Here is a 22,576-nt window from a genome sequence, read left to right as displayed (position 1 = left end):
GGAGATTAGACCACCAATTTATTTAGAGGCTGGGTGGCGGAATGAAATGGAGGTGGAGGTCACAGTGCTCTGTGTGGAAGGTTTATGTGATTGTGTGAGTTGATATATGTTTGATATATGTGTGAGCTCGGGCTGTAAGAGTCCATGTATTCCTTAGGAACTGTTGAGTACAGGATGACTGGTTCAGTACGGGACTTGTTTCAGTTCTGGTTGCCCTTTAGACTGAAACATTACAATGTTATTATCTTTATACAACGCACGCAAGGTTGTGTCCTAAATCACTCGCTCATTCACTACTCCCTACTCCCTATCAAGGGAGTTATATGTAGATGACAATATAGAGGACTGCATAGTGAGCTCATCAGCAAAATGACACTCGGATCACTGCTGTCACACCATTAAAACGTGCTAGATCAACGTCGGCTGGTTTAATACCCATAATAAATACGGACATAAATGTATTAAATAAATATATATTGTAAGCTATTTTTAATCACATTAAATATATTATTTCCGCGCCACAACTCTTGGATTTGTCTCAATCACGCTGCTTTCTCTCCTCTTGTCCATCTGCCATTTTTCCTTCAGTGCAATGCGTGATGGTAGATAGAGCTTGATTAGTGACAATCAGTTGTACTCCACTTTTCACAACGCACTGTGGGATTCTTTGAGTCCACTATAAGGGGTACACCATGTCTCACTTTACATTTGGACAGCACTACAAGATGGCAACATTACTATACAGTGGACTATAAAGTGAGTAGTGAGTAGTTTCTACTGGCAAATGCAGTTCACATGCAGTTTTGAAGAGATATTTACAATATTATATAATATTTATTCATTTGTTTATTATTATTTTAGTATTGAGGTTTTTCTAAATGAATAGAAGCAAATGTTAATTATTGTTTTGCCAAGTTTTGTTATAGTGCATTTGAACATTTTGTATTAAAGAACAGGTCATTTCATTGTTACAGTGCCTTGGTGAAAATTATTGTAAGCAAAACATGTTCTACTTTCTTTTTTTAAAACATCAGAATATGATGTAAAATAATGCATGCACATGTCCCTGGCTGTGCATTGATCTGTGTGAGGGGTGTGTGTCTACATATGCATGCAGACGTTAACAGTAATAGATGCGGACACTTCCTGGTGTCCTCTTTTTCAGCTTTGTGTTATACATCCGACTCAATCTCAGGTGTATTATGCTTGTTAACTACAAAAGATATGAAAGATAAAAGATCAGATCAGAGGACTTGATATCCCAGAGGGCGCTTTCTGAATCTTGTCTTCTCTGTCTAGCGTACAGATGGGAGTTTCTTACCATGTCTTCTGAGGCAGAGACAAAGTGATGCGTCTCCAGTCTTTGAACTCTGATGGGTGGTAGACACTGGGAGCTGTAAACTCAGAGCAGCTTGGCATTCCAGGCAGACAGGCCTAGGTGAAAGAAATAACAGCTTTCATTAAAATACACTTTTTTTTATCATACAACCATTTAGGGGGAAAAGGCATTTGCTTAATGTTGATTACTCAGAATTCCTAAAACAAAGTTTTTCCATTCGTCATTGTGGACTTTGTTTAATTGCAAACATTTTTAGAAACAGCATGATCCACTGCAGACACGCCCTGAGGCTGCATTAGCCCCTCAGTCTGTGCATATGAAAGGCTAATGCAGGATTACAGTATGTCTGACCTTGAACACTGGAACACAAGCAAGGATTAGAAGTGCATGACATTCAGTGAGTTACACTCCGCACTTGCCAGATGACTGCATGTTCATGCACATGGGAGAATTAGAGAAAATTCACTGATGGAGGACTCATTACGCCCTATTCAATTCCAAAGGCAATAAAAATCGTGGCAGATACTTTGGTGTCTTATGAATATTTATGAGCCAGTTGTGATCGCAGAAAATCTTTGTTGAATCATGGGAAGATAATCTGCTTGCTGATTCAAGTATTGCCATGTATTTGCTAATAGTAGGATGATAAAACGTAATTGCAATAATTTCTCATCTGAAACAAAGTGCCACATTTAAAGACTCTCATTATTTACATATTATTACGGAGGCTGTAATGGCTAAATCAATATTCATGATCATGAATAAATTATATATTTCCTTGTCTTTCTCGAAGACGACTTCTACAAGTTTTAGTCATAAACAACGGTCGTCGGTGTGAGCCTGGCTGTGAAAGCAAAAAGGATCGGTGTCAACAATCACTTAACATGGGGAACAAAGTTGACTGTGTTTACGCTCCTTACCTCTTTGACCAGGTGCCAGGTGAGGCCATGATTGGTGGAGAACTCCAGGCGGACCTGAGTGTCAATGTGAGGCGAGGGCTCACGACCACAGCCCATGACCAGCGAGAACTGAACACTGTAGGAGGCTCCGATCTGCATTGACTGAGTTTCCACGTAACGAATACTGAAGCCAGGGCTGGGCTCACCAGAGAAACTAGAGTGGAACATTTAACATGATTGTAGCATCTGATCATTTTTGGTTTGTGAAGCCAGGTAAAAATACAAAACTGTTGCAAATTAAAGTTGTAAATAGTTATTAAGAATTGACAAATGTTTAACTATTCAATCATGGTCAGACAAAACAGAAGCTTTGAAATGCCACTGATGAATAATGGCAAACAGTACTTGTATCAGAGCATTTGGTCTCCTACCTGAGGGTCCAGTCATGCTGGCAGTAGGGCTGGACATGGCCCAGATAGAAACCAAGACTCTGGGTGACGTCCAGCACGTTGCTGAAGTCAAGACTAATGGTGTTGAACAGCACAGAGGTCATGCTGATTTCATCCAGAGCCCACACATCGTGACCACGTCCTGAATGGTATGGCTGCCACCAGCGGAACTGCACGCCGAATTTACGAGCACCGGCTGGTAGTTCAACTGACACAATCCTGATTGGGCAAAAGAGATTATTAAACAGATGTTTATTGACAATGAATGGGAAGTAAGTTTAGTAACTTTCGCTCAAATGTGAGAATAGTGCATTTGGGGTTAGTATCCAAAATGGCCAACATTTTAGCTCGAATTAATCACACAAGCTGACTGAACTGAGAATCAGACTCTGACTTGGATCTAAAGCCTGCATAATTGCAGTCTGCTTGGAAAATCCTAAACAGATTTTGACACAATGCAGATGGTCAACACAATCAAGATTTATGAATAAAGCATCTTGCATCACTTCTTAGATAGATTCTTATTGCCCAATCTGTTCGCCACAAAAACCTGTTTTCTCTTTGTCAAGCCTTATTCCTGTATCTTGGTGTTTTGTAAAAACCTGCAATTGCACCTGCAGGTCAGATAGTTGTGTAAAACTTGCCTCTGACTCATTGGCAACAGTTGACCTTTCTAGTGGTGATGAAGAGCTCTGAGACACGGCCTGCGCATCTGGAACCCAGCCCACTCTGTCTTCATTACACACATAGATTGCTCTAACTGACTCAATGGGTCCCAGTGGCTTACACCCCCAGCACACCATTAGCAGCGCAATTGTGTGTGTTAATGGAGTCATAGTATCTCTATGGAATCATAAGTGTGCACGCACGCACGCATGCACACACACTCTCTCTCTAAACATAGGTGGTACCTTGGCTCATGGAAGCCTTGGTAAGCGTAGTGCTGCAGCAGCGTCCAGGTGATGCCGTTGTCTGAGGAGTAATGTAGCAGGACTCCCTCTCCTGGCTGGTCTGGAGCAGGACATGAACTCAGGGTGCTGCGGCTGCCCAGGCGAAGCGTAAACTGTAGGTACCTGCAGAGAGTGAAAGCAAGAATATGAAAGAAAATTAAAACAAGAAGAAGTATGGACGGTTAAAGTGAGAAGGGGAGTGCAGAAGCAGCGGGGACAGAAATGGTGTAAAAGAAAAAGAGAAGAGGACGGGTTGATGAATGAGAAGAAGGAAAAGTAAGGTGACCAAGAGTGCTCGTGAAGAAGAGGTGAGAGAGAGAGAGGGGGAGGGGGAAAGGGTAGACAAACAGACAGTCATGCAGAGTAGAGAAGTGGGAGGGAGGTGGCGAGATGATGGATGAGATGATTAAATGAATGAGGGCAAAATTAGATGAGAGGAGGTGGAAGGAAAGAGAGAAAGAGAGAGAGAGAGAGAATGAGAGCCAGAGTTCACTTTCATGTGTCCGTGTTAGCTGTACATAGTTCTAACGTAGCACAAGTTTTCATGCTTTTTTGTGTTCTTCTATGTTTTGACATTATCATCTACGTATACTAATGTCATATTTATTGTAATTTCTATCATCTTTCTTGGGCTGCCAGTCACCCTCCAGCTCTCTCTGTCCTTGGCTGAGCAGTGCTTCAATAGCGATGCTGTTTCTTCTTTCAGGCAGCTGTTCGCTCAATCAGCCAGGAAACTGGCATTAAATATGGCCATCAGGTGGCACACTGAGAGTTTCAACAGGCATAATCAATCTAACACAGATGCCATATCTAACTTCACCGTTCCCTCTTTATCTTTCTCCCTCACATTTTCATCCCCTCCTTTCATCTCTCCTCTCATCTGCAGTCCCTCCCATGATCACAATCCATCTCCCAGCATAGGAACCCAGAGTATGAGGGAAAGAGGGATTGACAAAGAAGGAGTGTGGGTAGCTGACTGCCTGGAACATTTGCCATATTAATCAGAAGTAAAGCCAGATGACGAAGACAAGCCAGAGTTTTACAAAGAAATCTTTGAGGGGCAAAATCAGCAGATTCAAAATTGTCTTGTGTGCATGCTGAACATGAGCATGTTTCTTCATGTCTATGTTTGTATGTTTTTTAAATTTTTATTCATGATCCTGTTTTGTGTCAGCTCTTTCATTACCTGGCCTGGGAACTGTCCAGTGGAGAGGTAACCAAGTGTCTCCTGCTGTCTCTATTGAGGACCAAAGCCTTGCCGCTGGCCAGCACCCCACAACCAAAGCTGACCTCAGCGCCACGAAGTGAGGAGAAGCTGTGGTATGAGGAGAGGCGTGTGCTGGAGAAACCCTCCGACAGGAAAGCCGGGAAGGTCTGGGAGGCAAGCTCACAGGCTGGACCACTGAAGCCTGGGTCACATCTGGGAGGTGGAGAGAGAGTGAGGAGGAGAGGAGAGGAGAGGAAGACATTAAAAAGTGTGAAGGATATAAACGAGAAAAAGAAGACAGTAATAATTAAAATCCATTAATAAATCATAACCATAATACAATTTGATTAACTTTAAATGGTGATTGGTGCTGTAAGGCATTTAGTGGATAACGAGCAGACTCGTTTTGAAGGAGAGACTTTGGATTTATTTGGTTTAATAAAAAGCAGATCCTTACTTGCAGCCTGTGCGAGAACAATGTCCTCTCCCAGAGCAGAAACGAAGGCAGGCTGGACCAAGATACACTGAAGCAAAATACAGGAATGGAAATTACATAAATAGATCATTAAATAATTGGATTTGAATGCAAAACTAGAATTTTTTGGATACTTAGATAAGCTGTAATAAAGAATGTCTGTGACCCTAAACAAATTATTATGGAGGAGGATTTGGAGCTCATTTTTGGGGACAAACTAAACATAAAAACAATGGCTTTCTATGGCAATGAGTGCACCATGTAACCTGTATGTAAAACACTAACCATTGTCTATAGCCCACATGTTGCCCAATCCCGTGCCAGCCTGTTTCCAGCGGAAACGTGTCGTCTCAGTCAGGGCAGCGTTGGGCAGAGGGATGGTGATTCTGGTCCACCTGGAGACACAAAATACATTATGCATATATCCAAAGTGACTGACTGATACATACGTATAAGTTTGCAGACTCATTCATACCCGCTGTAGTTGTCAGAGGAGTAGATGGTGCTGTGAGGTAGATGGGGTCCAGCACAGAGCTCTGGCAGACACTCAGTGTGGAGCAGAGACCAGGAGCGACCGTGGTTGGTGGAAAACTCCAGACTCACGCTAATGGAAAACAACAGAAGAACGTCTTATCTCAACATTTTAATTTTCTAACTAAAATAAAGTAAAATGACTCAAGTGCTCTAATTTAGATTAGATAAGAAAAAGTAAATGATGTCTTCCGAGACTCCACTGTAAGCTTGTCCCTTTACTCCTTCTACTAGTTTATTAAAAAGCACTTCCCAATGTAATACATTTGAAACTCTGGGATTTAAATACCCAGAAGAAATGTAACACGATCTTAACAAACTGTTTGAGCTCACATTTCTTATACTTAGATACTAATTGAGTTCAGATTTCTCCAGATGCCGCTGTTTAGAAACATTAAAGCATTGTGCCCTTAAGTTCCCGTTGCACCATCAACCCTTCTTAAACCAAAATAACTGAGTGAATAGAAGGTGCCTCACTTGGCGTGCGGAGGTCTTTTTCGCTGCAGCCCAATTTTGTGATTTTGAAATGAAAAGTGGCAATATTTTCCACATAAAAGCACCGCCAAACATATTTAAGAAAATGTGTCACACCTGTTGGCAGGCTGGTAGGAGCCACAGCCGAGGTTGATGGAGAACTGAGCAACATGTGTGTGGGTGCCAGGCAGCACAGGGAGCAGCTGCATGAAGTCCACAGCCCACACGTGGCGGTTGGCACCCCCATGTGACCGCTGCTCCAGGCAGAACTCGGTGACTGGTGTTTGTAGCTCAGTGGGCAGCGCCACCGATACCACCGCAGGAGTCTGAGATAAGAGACAGCGAGAATGAAAGGATGAACAGATCAGACCAGGGGGAAGACACTAATTAGAAAATAGTGAAAAGTCGCCAGTATTTTTACTATCATAATATCCTAATGCTCAAGATTATCTTTTTAAATTGGTTGATTTGTTTGAGCAACAGAAACCCTGAAACCCCAAAACATTCAGTTTATTGTCAAAGAAGGTTTAGGTTAGGTTACTTTATTTGTACTCGTAAGTAGACTTGGTTTAAAGCAGCAAAAACTCACAGAAGGGAAGCTGGAACAAGTAAACATTCAGAAATAAAGGATTAATCAACTATCAAAATACCTGCCGATTACTAATCTATCAATCGTCCAATATTTTCAGCTCTAAAGGAATGTCTGGGAATTCATCGGTTAGGAACCTCATCGTAAAAAAAAAACACCACAGTGACAAGCTGCCATTTCATAGGATAGTTCGACTGAGAGTTGAATATAACTGCTATGGTATTGATAGGAATTTACCGGTATACAGTAAATTGCATTTCAGGCGTATTACTATAAGGTTTCGATAGAGTACAAGTAAACATTTGTGTGTATGTGTGAACATGTGTGATTGTGAACATGTGTGTGTGTATGTCTCACCCTGTAAGAAGAGTAAGGAAGCGTGTCGAGGGCCACACGTTCCCTCCTGCCTTCAGACCTTCCAAACAGAATCACGTCGTTCTCATGAGACTCTCCTGGATCACAGTCACCACCTAAACACAGACGCGCCTCACCATGTTCATGCAGTGTAACATACTTGTGCTATGATCTACCGTTGTTTAAGACAAATACATGTGGGGGTTTCCATACCCATGATAAAGTGGAAGCGAAGGTTTCCATAAGACGTGGTGTCGAGGTAGGGGGTGCACACTCTCCTCCGGCCCTCTTTCTCAAACACCAGAGCTGAGCCCGACTCGATCTCTCCACACTGGATCCCATAGGCAGCTCCCTCTATGTCCCAACTGGGTAAAAAACACACCGACAGGTTTAGTAAGTAAAAGAAGCTCCTCAACACACAATATTTATGGCAAACATTTTGCCATTTATTTATTTGAAATAAGTGGTACATGAATTATGTAGCAGTATTTTAACAACATTAATAACAAATGTTAAAGCCATTTAATAATCATGCCACAAGATTTACAACTCTTAAAAACTTAAATTGATTGTAAGAGGGTTTATGGCTTGAATATAGTTATATAAAGTAACAACGACTAATTATTGAGACTAGCACTAGTAAGTCTAGTTAAAGAAGGAAAATAAGCCTGAAAAGAACAACGTAATGCAAATTTACACTCAAGTCAATAGAAAAGTAAACAGAGGGGCTTCATTTATTGCTAAATCTTAAGCACTTAACCTTCGCCAAATATTAACCCTAAATGAGACTTTATTGACCTAATAGCACACGGAAATCATAGGATGCAAACACCTGCGTTTATAGATTGCCTCTTTAACACAGCATTTCCCCTGGAGTATTACGGAAGTCAGTAAACAGTTGCTGTAATTTGCAACCTGCCAGTAAACAAACACACAATGCCAGTAATACAGTATAAATCACCTGGAACAGGACTCACACATGAAGGACAGGCGAACACACACACCCACAGCCATACCGAAACATATTTCTGCACAGTGGAGGATCCTCATTAGCACTGACAGAAGTTAACTCAGTGTGTCAGCCCTCTCCTGTGTTCCTCTACCTCCACTGCCTCTTTCTCTTTCGCTCCCCTTTCCTTTCCTGGAGTCGCTGTCACAGCCAGTATTGGGTTAAATGACACTTAGTAGAGAGTCGCCTTAACACAAGCAATCTCTCCCCGTCTACCTCACACACGTGTGTCAGCCCATGACGCCTGGTAGGCGAGAGATAGCATGCAGTGTAGCATGTTGGCATGCTGCAGAGAGGTGTGAGTGGGTGGGGTGGCCGGAGAAACCCCCTCCTGTTTTAGATTCTTCTCATTAATGAAAAGGCGAACTGACAGACCTGGTGCATGAGGTCTGTTAATTACTCTCTGGCAGTAGCACTATCTATCACCTCTCTGCTTTTATCTCTCTGCCTCTTGCAGTGCCTCCAACTGTGTTACCTTGCTGTCTGCTGGCCAGTATGTGTTTGAAAGCAAGAGTGTGTGTGTGTGTGTGTGTGTGTGTGTGTGTGTGTGTGTGTGTGTGTGTGTGTGTGTGTGTGTCTCACTCTGAACAGATGGACTGCTGTCTCTGTAGCAGTCAGAGGCATGGCATTCACCTGTGTCAGCCCCCAGGCTTGACTTACACTTGTGCAACACGCTGCATGTCGCATCGCTTGGCATATGACAAGTGACAGGTGCATATACACACACACAGAGAAATACCAGAGCACTGATATGCTCCCAAAATAATCTCTCTGTGTTAACTCTCTCTTTTCCAGCCATTGTATGGCTTGGTGTTAAATCATTGCATCCATTATCATCCCCAAACTGACCCTACATTCATTAAGGATAAGGTTTTCGTGGGTTTGAGTTGGCTCTGTTAATATGTTTGTTCATCATCTTGGCTTACTTTGACGGTGGGCTTTCAAAGTCTTCCTCCCAGTAGCTCCTTCCCTCCTCACGATGCAGGTCAATGTCTCTGGTGGAGGCAAAGCTGTGGCCAACTCCCTCACCACCGTGGAAATACAGGGCGTTGCCGTCGGACTGACAGGCATGCTGGCAAATAAGAACATAGGTGTTAACAATTGCAACAGGTTACCACTTTTGCAAAGCAGTGTCTTTCATGTGGAAATGTTCTTCCCTTGCTCCTCATGATTATGGTATTTACTCTGCTTTAACATGCAGCAGAGCAAAAGTTGAAACGCTGTCTTTCAGGCAACAGTGATTGTATTCATTTGACTGATCAATTTATCATATTTCTTTGTAAATTAAAGAAGTAAATCCATGTAAATGGCCAATGATTTATCGGTGTACCTTGACAGTAGCACCAGGGAAGAAGAGCCAGTTGGCAGTGTCTGGAGGGTCCAGGTTATCCTCCATGAGGGGGGCTCTGTGGGCAGCGTTGACCAGCAGCACGTTGTCTAGCCCCCAGCAGGACTCATAGCCTTCGGGGCCATGGGGGACCTCCTGAGACCAGCGGAGACGAACTCCATCAGCCTTGGATTGATGTGGCAGGGGAAGCAGGTGGACGACAGTGCTGCTGTTGGTAGGGGCTCTGGAGGAGAAACATATAACATGAGGGTCTTGTGTGTGATGGCTGTGTTTATGTAATTAAATGTGACATGTTTATGCATTAAATAATCATCATTAAACATTTAAATGAGGCTGAAATAGCCACATATGGAGAGACACTATTTGTCCTTATGGTGGATTGAAACTGAGAGAGAAAAAGCAGGTTTCAGAATGAGTCCGAGTATATTAGTTGATTTATGAGTTGGTTTCCGTGTCCACACAAAAGTACAACATCCACTTACTGCAGCTAAATATTGTAGTTAGAAGACTGCATCATTACATTATGCCTCTGTTCTCCCTCTGAGCTGATTAAACAGAGAGAGAGAGAGAGGCAAGGACAGAGGAATGAAAAACAGGGGGATCATAGAGAAACAAACCAGAGAGGAATGACAAATTGAGAGGGGGAGGTGTGAATGAGGGAAAAAAAAGAGAGAACGGGTGTTCATAACAGATGGAAGGACTGTGCGATAGATGGGGAAGAAGGAAGAAGAGGAGAGAGAAAGAGAAAGAGAGAGAGACCTGATCTTCTCCAGTGTGATCCAGTCATCTGAGGTGTTGGCGTTACCACTTATGCTGTATGACACAGTGATGCTGGGGTCTGAGTAACTGAACCGGCAGGAGCCCGAGCCTGGGGAATATAAATGCACACAGAGGACAGACATATATGACAGTTAACACTCTTGTTGAGGGAACAGCTACTGAAAGTGTTAGCGAGTTTCCTTTTTTTCACAATTGAATTTCATCAGCAGGGCAATGATCCTTAGTATGCCTTGAGGGGCAGCCTGGCCCGGCCTGGTGGCTCCTTCTGACTGATCGCTCCCACATTCCCCCTTTAGCTAAGTGGAAAATTATGTCTAAACGGTGTCGTGGTGGAACTAAGTGATCAGCAGCTTAACAGGGCTGAGAGAAGTATGCAGAGGTGATCAGAAGAGCTGGTGTAGGACCAGAGACTCTATAGCCAACTACAGCTAGACACTAGTCAGTACATGTGACGTGTGAGATCGTGTGAGATCCGACTATTTTTACGCCTTGAAAATGTGGGTTTGTGTGGGGGCTGTGGGAGCTGGTGGGATCAAAGGTGGCTAATGGACGGAGTAGGCTAACCCCCCACATCCCACCCTTTCCTCTCCCCTCGCCTGCTCTCCCCCATCTTTTACAACGCCCGACGGTGTGCAGCGTCCGCATCCTGCCGTGCTGCCCCATCCCCACTGAATACAGTCGGGCATTAACCGGCTCCATACACAACACTACTGCATCACAAACTCATATCAATGACCTGCAAACAAGAGCACAGCAAGACAGGACGAGAGATCGGGAAAAAAGAGCAAAAGAGACACACAGAGGAGGGGGAGGTTTGGGTTGCCGTTACAGTATGTACTCTCATTTCCTCCCAGTCATGTTCCCATGAGAATTGGGGGATACATGTAATGGACATGAAAAATACAACATGACACGTTCTCTAAAAACTCTGCCATGACCTTCTGGGTGTCTTTCCAGAATATTTTAAATAATTCATTATTGTGATAGGAGAGGCAGAGAGAGAGAGAGGGGAAAAAAACCCACTGGCAAGAAACAGGACAAAACATGGTGATTTCTTGAGGATGACACAGGGATCTATTGTTCTGGCTGCCAAACACTGTTGCACGCAGCGTCTAAGATACTTGAACAGGGTTCAAAAGGTCTCATACTGTATAAAATCTATCTTCACGTATCGTTTGCAGTGTTTGTAGAGATGTAATACTCACCCAGGGCAAACTGCAGGACTGAGGCTGTGCTAGTGTTGAGAGGTACAGTGGTCTGGGGAAGATACACACGGCAGTTTAGGATATCACCCATAAATAATCAAAATCATAAATTAATATTATATAAGTGTTTTTAACTTTGTTTCGCTGAGGTTAAAAGTTTGAAGTCTGTTGCACTTGCATTCCCAACAAACAATGTTGTGAAGTGTTTTCAACATATTGCCACATCTCTGCAGAAGGGTGAGAACTTCCATGTATAAAACACAACTAGACTAGACATGTGTGTGTGTGTGCGTGCGTGCGTGTGTGTGTGTGTGCGCGTGCAACAGAGACACTCTGAGAAGCATAGGATAGGCTGTGTGCACATGAATAGATGTTCTCATTGTCAATGATATTATATCCGAGCCGTTCTGTGTGTAAACGTTTCTGTGTTTCTGGATGTGCTCGCTTGTGGCACTTGACAGAGCAGCTGCCAGGCAGCGGCATCAAACATTTGGAACAGTGACAGACAAAGCAACTGTTTATCAGAAAAGTAAATAGACTCATGAGGCACTAAACACGTCTCTGCTGTTGACTGGCTTTCATCTCTTACAGCAAAATAAACAGTCTGAAATCAACTTTGTAAAGATAGACAGAGGGCATGAAATGGTTTGATAAGCAATTATGAGTGTATGGGTGTGTGTTGGCATTATTTGTGTGTGCGTATGTGCCACACTGCATGTCAGGCAGAATCCTGATACTGCTGTATTTCACTACTGTAAAATTAACATTGTTTTGCAGATATTTTGAGTTAAAGTTGGCAGATGATTAAAAAATGTACAAAGTTGTATAACCAGCTGACAAATAATGAAAATAAAAGAAACAAATCATGAGACACATGAAATTGTGTGAATGTGCAAGCAGTGATATCAGTTCTTCTATTTCCACACATTTTAACCTGGACATGCGGCTCCATGTTTGCTTTTGTTGTTTTTTGTGTGATTTTGTTTTTGTTAAAACATTAGATTCTCCTGTGGTCACAGCTCGTACGCTGTAATTCACTGTGGCTGTGGTTGTGGCTACCCAGTGGTTGGTTCGGATGTATGGTCAATGGGCCGTAAAATGTACAGCGGTGGCAGTGCGGTTAAACGTGGCAGTTACCAGCTGTCGTTCTCCAAAGGGCTCACAGAAAGTGACCGCTCTGCCATGCATCAGTACACCACACTGCTCTCCCACCTCACAGTTACTGCACTCAGACCTGTGAGGAGAGGAGAGGAGAAGAGAAGAGAGGAGAGGAAACTGAGTTATACCAAAAGCAAGAAGTATCAAGGGAGCGCATCGAAGATTTACAAAGTGATTGAACTCTTTGAATTACAAGAAGAGTCGTAACCTTTTCACCTACCAGATGCTGGGGTCCAGCTCTCCTTGGAGGTTCGAGTCAAAGTCGTCACGCAGCACAGCATGTTTTCCATGGAGCTCCACTGCACCAAAACACCACATGCTCAGAGTTAGACGCAGCATGTATGATACCTTGTATTTAATGTTGCAATTACCTGTGTGCTTATAATATCAAAAGAAAAGCATGCAGACTCACCGAGACTAGGTCTCAATGGGGACTCGGTTGGAGCTGAAACAGAAACGGAGAAAAAGAAAGGAAATATTGTGAGTTAACATCTAGTATCCGCAGGAATAATCTGATGCCAATTCTAAACCTAATTTACAGGCAGTTTGTTTGAGAAGGCAAATTGAGAGCAGTGGAAGTGCATGTTAATGTATGAACAGAAGTAAATGTACAGACTACACCAACTTTTTCTATCAGTGCAGTGTTGTATTCTTAATTGTATGGGAAAAAGTGTGTAATAGTCATTAAGCGCAGCGAAATGTGCCCATTCTTAAATCATCTCTGAGTGAAACTAACTTTCTCTGTATCCTGGCCGGTCGCGGCTGCAGTCTCCTGGCTGCTGATGTTAATTCCTTTCAGTAATGAAAGGCCGGGCGGCCATGATTAACGGTTCAATGCCAATTAACCGCCATCCACCCCAGAGGCGCCTGTGTGCTCTAATCTGTGGCCAGTGCCTAGCAAACACACTCAACCATCAATCTCTCCCAGGGGATGCCCAGCTCTGAGAGCGGGAAGGAGGTGACTGGGGGGAGGTGATGAGTGTTCAGACTTAATGAATCAAACATGGGTTTAAGAAAACACACTGGCTCTGACTCAATCACTGAGAACACAATAGAATACACCCATGTTTTAGAAAAGAAAAGCCATAAAGTTGCAAAGTACTGTATGGGTGGTGACCTTTGTTCCAGAAAAGGTGGAGGAGCTAGTGAGGTTTAAGACGTAATACATCAAACTGAGGACATGTTGATAGATTAGTTTTGGTGTTTTATTAGCTGGTGCACACAGGAAAAAAGAGACCGGAAGGGTGTGACAAATAATGCAGTTTGCTGGATGTCATACACTAAACTCTGACTTGCAGCAACAAAAACATGAACCAGGTGATACTCAAACTTTCCCTTTTGTGTGTTTAAGATTCAGCAACTGAGAACATAAAGCAAAGTGTACCTTTGTTTTATCTTGGTCAGCACATTTTTAGAGTTTATGTTGCTTGCCCATATTAGAGAATTTGAATTTAAAATTGTTTCCTAATCAGTCCCTGTTGGTTTGGCACAGTGGCTTTAACCTTAGTGAACATGTGATCCTTCAATCCCGTAGAGCTTTTTTTTACTCTGGTAGGTTTTTTTAATTTTTAAGTCAGCCTTACTCCAGACAGAAGAGACGGATAATCTGCTGCAGTATTCTCCATTCGAGGATGAGTCTGCCCACCTGATAAAACACACTGAGATAGCACACTCGTTCAAAAGTTTCAAGTAACTTGCAGTAGTTTTAAAATTTCCTCTGAGAGAGGGGCTTACATTTGAGAAGCCCACCTAAAACCCCTCATAAACAACGGAGTATGAATCAAGAGAGGGGGGATTATAAAAAAAAGATTTCTTACTATCGTAATGGCTCTGAAAATGTCTTTATTTGGAGCTCAAGCTGTAATTTCTTCCCATTGGATCCAAATGCCGGCATATAGAAATGGATTTACTATTCACAGAGTGATGAAAAAGTTTCATGCTGACTGCAGAAGTTGGAGTCTTAGTGGCCTGTGTGACAGAGCTGGGCGGTTCAGTGGCTGTGACGTTTGCTGCCGCTCTGGTGGGCCCTGACGCTCAGCTCCATGGCTGGAGCCCGAGCTCGACGATGAAGCCCATTAAAAGCAGATCAAAGGGCCCTCTTACTCCCACTCTGTCTCCCTTGCTCTCTCCCTTCCTCACCCTATAATCCTCCAAATGTCGGCTGATTCAAAACATGTTTAGAGGAGCTATCAATCCCAGCATGTGCAACTCTCTCATGTTTCTTGTACCCTATTAACATTCCGATTAAACTGTAATACAAAATAAGATATTCAGTGTTGTGCTCAGTTTACATGAGTATGTGTTCGTCTTACACATTCAACCTGAGCATAGCATGAACTGGTAATCCACCCTCTCAAACTGGCATACAGTAATAAATGCTTGGTTGGAATTCTGCTTTCTACAGTCTCTCTCTTAAACAAACCCTTCTAAATCTCTCTCAGTCTTTCTAGTGAGGCCATTTGGCTGGAGAAAGGCCCAAAATCTTTTTTTCTTTTGGGTGGATAATCCCTTCAAGCTTCCAAAAAGGCCTCATTTACAGTTTTCTTTCTACACGCTTCATCACGCTCTCCTGCTGTCTCTCTCACTTTCCTTCTATCACAATCTCTCCCTCCTGCCCACCCCTCCATCCGCACCCATTCTGTCTCTCTCTCTGCCTAACCCTCTGCGCTTCGGGAGCAGACAGTGGCGCTCATTTCACTTGGATTAATCCCCTCTCACTTTCTTAAAGACTTCAATTACTGCCTCCTCTATTTGCAGCTCATCTCTGCTAATGCCTGTATCTCCCTGGCCAGGGCTTATACCGACAAGCAGGCAGAGACACACACACACACACACACACACACACACACACACACACACACACACACACACACACACACAGACCGCTTTTCCTTCCAGAGCTGACCCAACCTTCTCTGCTATTTCCCTAATATGCACATGCACACATATAAACAGATGGTATTCTTAATAAACTACTCCAGGACTAAAATTGGAGGGTGCTGATGAGCAGGGTTGGGGTAATACAAGGGGGGACTAAATGAGCATAAGCTTTGGCAGACTCAGATATATTGGCACAAAGAGCGCAGGGCACAAGTCATGTTAAATCTTCTCCCCCTCTTCTCTCCATCTTCCAGCTCTAATCTCCTCTCTCTCCGATTTTTCTCCCTACCCTGTAAACTGCACCCGCTCTCCCAATCTCCCTTGTTCTCTTCTCGTTTGCTCTCCTTCCCTTTCGTCTGACTCACATCCTTGACGACTTCAACCGCGTTTGAAGTTGCGTTGCTTCCGTCTAACTGGCGGTTGCAATTACAGACTCACCAGGACGCAGGATGCTGTTGTTTTTTTCTGTTACAGTGACTAGAAGGGAAATGGTTCTCCAAGGTCAGATAGGAGCCACTTCACTCCACTCAGCGAAAACCAGGGTCTTTGTGTGGGCTTCAAATGGCATCATTACAATAATCATAGGTGAGTGGCGAGGAGGCAAAGAAGAAAGACTGTGTGTATTTATAAGTAAAGGTGGAATCCAAGGTAAAGACAAGATTTCTTCAAAATAGAGTGAATTAAGGAGTTGAACCAAGAGTCTAAAAACATAAGGACAGGCTTATTAAGCATGCAGTTTTGGTGTTTTTTTAGTTTATGTGTCACATCTCTTTGACAAACATCTCCTTGCTGCCATTGTATTAGAGAAACACACCGCATATTCTTCCACATATCCCCCCTTGCTTGCTGAAGTTTCATAATTAAGGTAATTCCAACTCAAATTACATAAACAAATAAGCAAAAGAGGAACATATTAATTTAAGATGAACATAAAGGAAGACTGGGATGAGAGTCAAGAGAAAAACTGGAGAAAAGAGTGTCAGTCAGGATGCAAGAGGGGAAGAGATATAGACTGGATAGCGAAGTCTCAAGGTTTCTTGCTGGTGAACGATGAGGGATGTCAGGCGAGCCGGCGTTCAGCCAGGCAAGCAGGCTGGCTGGCAGACTGGGTGGGTGGCGAGGAGGTGGAAGAGGGGAAGCCACTCGTCGCTCCTCTATTGGGCTGTGATCAGGCGTCCCTCAGGGAGCAGTGGCCTCTTTGAGTTATATGTCCCTTTAATAATCCATCTGGGGTGCAGTGCACTCGGCCAGGCCCATAAAGACCTGATTTATTCCCTCACTGGAAATGAGAGGGCCTGGCGATGCCGGGCAGAAAGCAAGGACTGCTGTCAGGAGATAGAGCTGATGGACGGCCTGCAGCGCCATTGAACACCCACAACCCTCCACCCTCTAGCACAGAGCACCCCTTCCTAGCCCACCCCTACCTCTCCTCATTCTCCACCGTGGCTCCTCTCGTATGGACTTAATAAGACTGTTTATGGTCGCTCAGTAGGAGTGGAAATGTACTCCTGTTTCAACGTCCTGCCTGTCAGTTCGTATACTTGCAGTCGTTTAAAAGTGTGCCGGAATTTGCATTTTGCCGCATCATGCTTTAAAGCATCTCTAGGAGCCTGTCCAAACAATTTGGCAATGTGCTGATTGGTGCCAGGAACTTCTCCGTTGTGCTGTGCATTTAATTTGGTTGCAGCAGTATTTGTCAGACAACCATTAGTTTTGTCTTCTGAATCCACAAGTAAGGACAAAATATGGGTATTATTCTGTGCTGGTTGTTGAATAAAGTAATGGGGTGTCGATGAAAGCAGACTGGGAGAGAAGTTGGAGGGATGAATTGAACATTAAATGAAGGAATGGGGTGAAGAGGAGTACAGGCACAGCAGAAAGGGGCGGTTAGAGCAGTGTGTCTGGGACCAGGCAGCCCCCAACACCACTAGAGATAATTTCACACACACACACAGGCAGACACACACGCACACGTACACGTACACGTACACACACACACACACATCCAGCCTTTGCATATGTCTCAGCAGGCTTTTAGGGGCACCAGAGTGGAAACATTACAACAAACACCTGTCTTTGTGAACACTCAGGGAGGCTTTCTGTTACCGAGAGGCAAAGTGCTGCATGTCAAACGTACCACCGTGAGTTAAAGGCTTATATCTCTCCTCTTCTTTCTTTATCCTTAAATCTCTTATTTACATTAGAATATATATCTCCATATCTTTATCATGCTAAGCTCAAATTCACACTCCAATGTCACCTTCTATTTCTATCTCCATGGCTAATGTGCCCATTTGTTCTTAAAAGTCTTCACCCTGGCTGATCGCCCCAGATTGCCTTCTTATTTGAGCAGCCTGCCCTTTTTCTCTCCATCCCTTCCTTTCTCTTTTCGTCCTTCCCTCCCTCTACTCCATGGATCATAACCCTGCTTTAGATAGCTTTCATTTCTCCAGCTTTTCAAAGCTTGAGTCTTAAGCATATGAACTTCTGAAGTGGCTTGAGCTGGCCCCGTATATCTTTTATTCCACTTTGAATGCTAATGCCTAGATTTGAAGTAACTTTGCTCAAAGCAGCTTGCACTCTCTTTGCCACTGTGCTGCTGAATTTGGGACGGTAGCCTATTTGATCCCACTGGAAGAGAGAAGGCTACAGGCCTCTGTCTCACCCGCCCGCAAGTCTGACTTTGCTGAGGGAACTAAGACAATACACAAGACTTATGTATAGTTTTTCACCTCAGCAGTTTCTTCTGAGTTGGTTTCTGCATTATCTTCTGAGTTATCTGGGCTGCACCACACCACAATTTGTATAATGTCAAAGTCATTTTCAAGTTTATTTTTTATGTCAACAGCCTTACACATTCCAGTTTCATGACTTGTGTGATCTGCAAAGCACTTGTTTTGAAGTTGCAGGTTTGGGTTTGGAAAGAGGAAGAGGAACTGACTTTGGAGATAAATGATGCTCGTCACTGTTTGGAAAAAGTCCACAAGAGACCAGAAATGATCATGTTTATTCCTTTCTCTCATCTCTCCTCTGTCTATCTGTGCCTTCTGTTGCCCATGGCGTGTTCATTTCTCATTTGTAATTCAGATTTCCTGGCGTAGTTCCGCAAAAGAAAGAGAATTGCGCTATTGGCCGTCAAAGGACTTATAGCCTACAACAAGATCAGCCACCCGCTCACGTCTACTCCCCACTTTTCTTTTAAATATGATGTTTAATCACCCCACTTCCTCTCCCTAAACCTCAAATCACCTGCAATTTATGATCTTCAATCTTCTCATCATATATATATATAAATAATTATATTATATCTCTTCATCTCACTATCTTTGTCCTTCTATCATCCCATTTGTCCTTCACTACTTAGACAGAAATTGTAATTACCATAATTTTTTACTTTATATTGTATTCCTCCTTTTGTTTGAACAACTCAATATATATATCAATATATTCTCCATTGATAAGGCCCAACAAGAAAATAACATTCTTTGTCACATCTGGGTGAAGAATTTGATTTAGTAAATTTGGAGCTAACAGTCATCCTCCTCTATATCCGACCTTTATGTATCCAGTATAGTCCCATTAAGATTTAAATCTCTTTTCTGAGAGAGTCCTGGCCAAGACAGCATCAGAAATGTTTCATGCATAAAAGTAAAAATAACCGACTGAAAACAAACAACAAATTGCACCGAACAAGGAATTAGCAGTGTAGTTCAGGAACAGGATATTTAACTGTTCAAATAGTTCAAATAGTACTTAGTCCTGTTTTTTTTTTTTTTTAATTTTATCTTACATGACGATAAAATAATCTAGTTTAAAGTGTCTTTGTAACTCACACTAAGATGAGGGTGCAAAAACCTAGAAAGCTCTTTCACAAAAAATAGTGCAGGTTTCAGGAATGCACATGTTTCCCATAACACTGCCACCACTTGTCCTACCTCTCCCACCCGTACATTGTCTCTGGAGATTACATTTCATTGTTAATTTCTCCGTTTGCTCCCATTCACAACTAGTCACCTACAAGGCATTGTAAAGTCTACATCTCTGTTTTCCAGCTTGTCTGCTGTCGTTGTGTGTTAGTGTGACACTGCAGGGCCTTGGCACTGAACAACTAAGGGACTGTTGCTGGCTACAGATATTTCATTTGCAGAGGGAGAAGACTGGGGCAGTGTGTCAGTGGTGGTGAGAGGATGAGCTCTCGGGCAAGGAGACAGAGGAGAAGAGCCATGTCGCTCTCTTTCTGTCACCCTTTCTGACTGAGGGCTCTGGGCGCCATCTTTTCTAATTGGCATTAGGCCATGAAGTTGAGCACTTTCTTCTTTGCATGTGTACCAGTCATCGGTCGTGTCTCCAATGACCTGTTGAGGGACATACTTGAAATGAAGAGTCCTCAGAGACACGCCACAGAGGTAATTTATTTTCGAATGAAGACTGAGCATGTCTTAAGGCTGAAATGTTGTTGTTTTCCCCCTGAAAACAGTTCGCGAAAAGACCCCAGCAGCAGTTAGTGTACACTTCTCCACTTTCAGCATTAAAAGTCACACTTGATCTACAAGGAGGAGTTCTTGAGTGAGGTGGAGGCTTCTTTCCTGTAAACAAGCAATTATACACACTCAGCATGCCGAGTGGGACTACACTGTCTGTCAATAGCTACTTAAGGCTGTCACAGAAAGTGGATGTAAGAAGTGTCGGCCATAAAGCGTAAATCTCCGGCAGATAGAGATAGAGAGAGAGAGAGAGAGAGAGAGAGAGAGAGAGAGAGAGAGAGAAGTAAAAAGCTGAGTTTAGCATAAGCTGAAATTAAGCTGGCAATATAGGACATCCAAATATCTCTGGCTCTGGCTACATCATTAGGCAGAAAGAGAGCCAGGAAGTACAGCAATGCCACTGTCAAGAAGCAGCATATCGGGCATAATGTGTTATCCATATTCTAACAATCTGTGCATATGATGGACAGTAATGAGAGGTGAGAAGGGTGTTTGGTATGTATGTATGTTTACTGCACATGTGTGTGTGTCAAATTATGTCTTTCCACATATGAATATCTTTCGGCAAGTGCAGTATATATATATATATATTTTTTGTTCATAAAGGTTGAAGAGGGGTATATACAGTAAGTACGTCTTCCCTGCTGATGCTACTCACCTCCTTGCTCACAGAGCTGTTGGGCCAGAGCATCCTTGAAAAGGATCTGTCCTCGATGTGTTGCTGTGGCTCTATGAGAAACAAGAGAGAGAAAGAGAAGGAGAAAAAGAGCATTAACACAAGCAGCACTTAGGAGAAAGTTAACTGGTCTGCCCTTAATATATGAAGATCAATCCAGCACAGATGGCATAATTTCCCACGAAACCAAAATGTGTGAAGGCATCCTCCATAAAAGAGGACATTTTCTGATGTTCATTACGATGTGACTTTGAGGTAAAAACAACAAGAAAAAAAACAAGCTTATCTGTCAATGCAGATGAGGCAAGGGACCGGCAAACGTTTTGACATGAAGAGACATTTTTTAAGTTAAATTAAGGTTAACATTAAGATTGATTATGATACCACGTCAAAATGTAATTTTCCAATGGATCCATAAATCCATTGTCTTAAAGCGTTCATCCTATTCAGGGTCGCTGGAGCTGATCCCAGCTGACATTGGGCGAAGGCAGGATTCAACCTGGACAGGTCGCCAGACTATCGCAGGTATGACACATATAGACAGTCACACATTCACGCTCACTTTCACACCTATGACAGCCGCTCCTGACCCAAATAGCGCCATTTTAAAGTAATCAATCAACCTAAGCTGCAAGTCTTTGGACCGTGGGAGGAAGCCGGAGAACCTGGAGAGAACCCACAGTGACGCGGGGAGAACATGCCACTTAATCGAACCCAGGCTCCTCTTGATGTGAAGCAACAGTGCTGGAACACCGTGTAGCATTTTCCAACGGATCTGTCATTTTATTCCATCCATATAGGTAACGTGCATAGCAACATTATTAAACAACATTTATCTCCCATAAAAGCACATTGTAATTTGCACTACACAAGAAGGCTGTCAGCCTTATGAAAACATCCACATCTGAGTTGAAATTATTGACCCAACCTTCTACCAATCACAGATCATTTGGTTTTCATTTTTTTATTAACAAAATGCTCATATGGTATCAAATAGAGTGTGGGTTATCAACTATCTTCCAATACCATCAGTTCCCTGCACTACAGAACTGCACTCTTGCATGCAAAGGGAAATCTAACGGTATGTTGCGTGCTGAACGTATGGAATGCAATATAAATGTCCTTCTGGTGGCCATGAAATTAATTATTCATTTGAAAATGGAGAGATGTTTAACAATCTAAGAGGGTGAAATAGCAGGTGCAGTGGTATCTTTTTCACAGACACTGAGACATGCTCTACACTGCGGCCATGTAGAAAGAGATCTGCTCTTATTATACTGGGAAAAATGGACACTAACAAAGCAGCTCTCACGTCACAACTGTCAACTATGATAATGATAAACAACCACAATACTACCACAACCACTACTACGACTACGACTACGACTACGACTACTACTACTACTACTACCACTACCCCTTTTTTAATGTTTTAATGAATGCTCTTAATTGTTTTTTTCTTCTGCATTATGTTTTGATGCTTTTAATTGAATCGCTGTGTTGTTGAAATGTGCCAGACAAATAAACTTGCCTTGCCTTGCATTACTACTACTACTACTACCACTACCACTAATAATAATAATAATAATAATAATAATAATAATAATAATAATAACAACAGCAATAATATAGTAATACAAGGTTGTTATAATGTCAAAAAAAGTGGATAACAGTAATAGTTTAAAGTGTGAAAACATGAAAATAAAATCCCATAACTCGGACACAGGGGTGGAGATTGAGGTAGAAAGAGTATGGAATAAGCTGCAATT

The 22,576-nt window shown here is 42.8% G+C and overlaps 1 protein-coding gene across 1 annotated transcript in view; it reads right to left on the bottom strand.

The window, feature by feature from the left end:
• reln (reelin) overlaps positions 1-22,576 on the bottom strand; it is a gene marked incomplete at both ends in the record, with an annotated part of 87,679 nt that overhangs the window by 22,156 nt on the left and 42,947 nt on the right. The window contains 19 exons of the mRNA XM_079223044.1: positions 1,322-1,434; positions 2,260-2,452; positions 2,670-2,906; positions 3,599-3,760; positions 4,824-5,057; positions 5,302-5,368; positions 5,605-5,714; positions 5,795-5,923; positions 6,442-6,650; positions 7,271-7,383; positions 7,463-7,632; positions 9,203-9,348; positions 9,607-9,847; positions 10,384-10,492; positions 11,610-11,661; positions 12,747-12,843; positions 12,988-13,066; positions 13,180-13,212; positions 20,790-20,860. Of these exons, the coding sequence (XP_079079170.1) occupies positions 1,322-1,434; positions 2,260-2,452; positions 2,670-2,906; positions 3,599-3,760; positions 4,824-5,057; positions 5,302-5,368; positions 5,605-5,714; positions 5,795-5,923; positions 6,442-6,650; positions 7,271-7,383; positions 7,463-7,632; positions 9,203-9,348; positions 9,607-9,847; positions 10,384-10,492; positions 11,610-11,661; positions 12,747-12,843; positions 12,988-13,066; positions 13,180-13,212; positions 20,790-20,860 (2,565 nt within the window). The remainder of the gene's footprint in view (positions 1-1,321; positions 1,435-2,259; positions 2,453-2,669; positions 2,907-3,598; positions 3,761-4,823; positions 5,058-5,301; positions 5,369-5,604; positions 5,715-5,794; positions 5,924-6,441; positions 6,651-7,270; positions 7,384-7,462; positions 7,633-9,202; positions 9,349-9,606; positions 9,848-10,383; positions 10,493-11,609; positions 11,662-12,746; positions 12,844-12,987; positions 13,067-13,179; positions 13,213-20,789; positions 20,861-22,576) is intronic.

The sequence above is a fragment of the Taurulus bubalis genome, assembly GCF_910589615.1.
Source record: "Taurulus bubalis genome assembly, chromosome: 9".
Taxonomy (NCBI): Eukaryota; Metazoa; Chordata; class Actinopteri; order Perciformes; family Cottidae; genus Taurulus; species Taurulus bubalis.
The sequence above is the reverse complement of the archived record's forward strand: the minus strand, read 5'-3'. Positions and strand labels throughout refer to the sequence as shown.